General features: G+C 41.1%; 1 protein-coding gene across 1 annotated transcript; it reads right to left on the reverse strand.

The window, feature by feature from the left end:
* Positions 1 to 869: 869 nt before the first annotated feature.
* Positions 870 to 2,566, reverse strand: LOC145015672 (zeatin O-xylosyltransferase-like). The gene has a single exon (XM_078974142.1). The coding sequence runs from the start codon at positions 2,558 to 2,560 to the stop codon at positions 1,121 to 1,123; it is 1,440 nt and encodes a 479-aa protein (XP_078830268.1). The 5' UTR covers positions 2,561 to 2,566; the 3' UTR covers positions 870 to 1,120.
* Between the last annotated feature and the right edge of the window lie 220 nt (positions 2,567 to 2,786).

Genomic DNA, 2,786 nt, shown 5'->3' on the forward strand with positions numbered 1-2,786 from the left:
AAGAAGGGGTTGAAAAAAAGCAGGGACGAGAAGATGAAAGAATACTTTCCGGAGATACTTCGTTGCCGACGGTGCTTCTTTCGCCTGAAATAGTTAATCGACGATGCTTCCTTTGCCTTGGTCGCCGGTCGTCTACAGATTTTTGTTTAAGCGGGTGTCTGACTAAACTTATTTAGGTTTCTTTTTAGCTTATTACCGGTTCCATGGTATATAAGTTTAAAATTGTATTTGGATATAAATAGCTTATTGTTGGTTCTATACCAAAAATGGCATTAAAATTGTATTTGGATATAAATGGTTTATTATTGGTTCTATACCAAAAATGACTCATGCCGATAATATAAGTAAAACATTCATAACTTATCAACTTATAAACAATAAACTATAAGTTAAAAAATACTTATGATTTTTCATAAAATTAGCCAAACACTCTCTAAAACCAAAATTACACTTAAACCAAGATTCATGTTTTATTTATCTCAATGAAGTTAGGTCATCGGGTATTCTTACTCAAAATTAAAGTGCGTCACCAACGTGATGTTGCTTACTTCACACTAGAATTATTATCCATAGAGGTATCCTCTAGTGTTCACCATGTGTTTACTATGATGTATTCCCACATCATCATTAAGCAAAGGGGGGTAAGGAGACCATTAAGGATGGCAAAAAATGTTGGACAGTGATCACTATCGTTTATATGGTTAGAAATTGTTAGACATTTTAGTCTTTTTAATTTATCGTATTCTGTTACGAGAAGTTAGTTTGTTAGTTTAGTTAGGTATGTTTCTTTCATGCATGCATGTTAGAGTCATATTGAGAAGTAAATTAATGAAAGAGAATCATCTTCATACTCTATTGTTATTCTCTTATTTAAACTGCGATCCAACATGATGAACAGAGGTTCATGATGACTGAACCTAATTCAACAATCAATTCTTTTAATCCTTTTTACATGAGTACATCTGATATGATAATCTCACTTCTTGTTTCAAATGCATTTACTGTGTTTGGTTATAGACCCAGTACTTCATTTTATTTACTATAATAATCGGCAATAATTTGCCCACAACAATGGGGGTGTACACACTACCAGCAATGTCGTTGGTGAAACGAGAAAATTTTATGGACCTATTGCTATCCATGCATGTCTGTTGATGTGAGAAATGAACGAATCAATCTCCTCACCGCATTCACCACCCACCGCCACCGATCTCTGCACTTTGTCCGCCAATTCCACCGCCCTCTTCCTCACCTCCCCCCCTTCCTTGGAATCCATTAATCTCCTAACAACATCCTCCACCACCACCGACTTCACCAACTCATCTCTATGTTCCCAATCGTTCACCACCAACCCAATTCTAAGAACATCAGTTATCAAAAATGCATTTCGTGGCTGATCAGAATGCATCGGCCAAGTAGCCATTGGCACTCCCCTTGATATACTCTCTGTACATGAGTTCCATCCACAATGAGTCATGAATCCACCGGTTGCAACATGTCCCAGAATCTCCGTCTGCGGTGCCCACCCACGCACCACCAGTCCCCGCCCTTTCACCCGCTCTTCAAAACCTTCTGGCAAGTCCGCCATTTTAGCTTCATCCCCAAACACATCCCCTTTGTCCGCCGCTCGAACCACCCAGATAAATCTCAGCTTGCTTCTCTCTAATCCAATGGCAAGCTCTGTAATTTGTTCGTCGGTGAAGGTTGTTGTTGTCCCAAAAGACACATAAACGACAGAGGTCGGAGGCTGCATGTCCAGCCATTGCATGCATTTGCTGTGAAGATCTTTTGAAACAGTTGAAAATCTTTTCTCAACATGATTTAATGGCCCTATTGCCCAAAGCTTCTTGTTGCCAATCATTTCTTCTCTCTCAAAATATTCAAGATATTCAGCTTCAATGGCTCTTGATGAATCGAATAACTCTCCGACGTGGAAACCGACATGGGGACGATGTAGATTCACAAAGTCTATAAACTCCGGCGAGAAACATCCATCATTAGACGGCAGCCGTTTTAGCATTTCCGGGTCCACTGGGAAAGGTCTGTTCATTCTTTCCCAGGTTCTCCAGAAGAAGTCAAAAGCGGAGATGGGTCTGAAGATGTAAGACTCGGCATTTGGTATTGTTTTCACGTCTTGAACGACGTACGACATCAGAAAGTCATGGACGATGGCGACTCTCCGGGTGGAGCTAGAGAGAGAAAGGATGAGTTCGGCGACTGGGCGGCGGAGATGGATGGCTGAATCGAAGGAAGGTTGTAGGTGGGTAGGAAAGCGGTTGGAAGGGTTGGGAGCAGGAGATGTGAAGGGAGGGGTTGGGAATTCGTGGAAGTGGATGAGGTTGGAAGCGGCGGAGTCTGAACTGTAATCATGGAGGCGGGAGCGCACTTGGCGGATGTGGGTGGTAGTGGTTACGAAGTGAACGGGGATTTTGTAGGTGGATATAAGGCGGGAAAGGTGAATGAGCTGGTTGAGATGGCCATGAGCTACAAAGGGCACCATCACCACTACCACATCGGCTGCCGGCGTAATTATCGTGTTATTTCTGTCGTCGGAGCCCATTTTTGTTTTTTGATCGTTTAGTTGTGGGCATAGGTTTTTTTTATATATAAGTGGTGAATGAAAGGTCAAGTTTCTATGGAACATAAATATCTCTTTTCGAATAAGACTTCTATTAAGATACGATTCTACATGAAGAATGAAAGACGAAGTTTCTTGGTTTAGATTTTTCGTTTTTTGGAACAGCAACTAACAATTTCATTTGACTGGTCATAATTGTGTGATTTTG

This window comes from Lactuca saligna, chromosome 9 (assembly GCF_052625555.1).
Source record: "Lactuca saligna cultivar CGN05327 chromosome 9, ASM5262555v1, whole genome shotgun sequence".
In the NCBI taxonomy this organism is placed as follows: Eukaryota; Viridiplantae; Streptophyta; class Magnoliopsida; order Asterales; family Asteraceae; genus Lactuca; species Lactuca saligna.

What these genes read in the sequence shown, in the direction of transcription:
- LOC145015672 (XM_078974142.1), bottom strand. Translation starts at nt 2,560, where the DNA reads ATGGGCTCCGACGACAGAAATAACACGATAATTACGCCGGCAGCCGAT.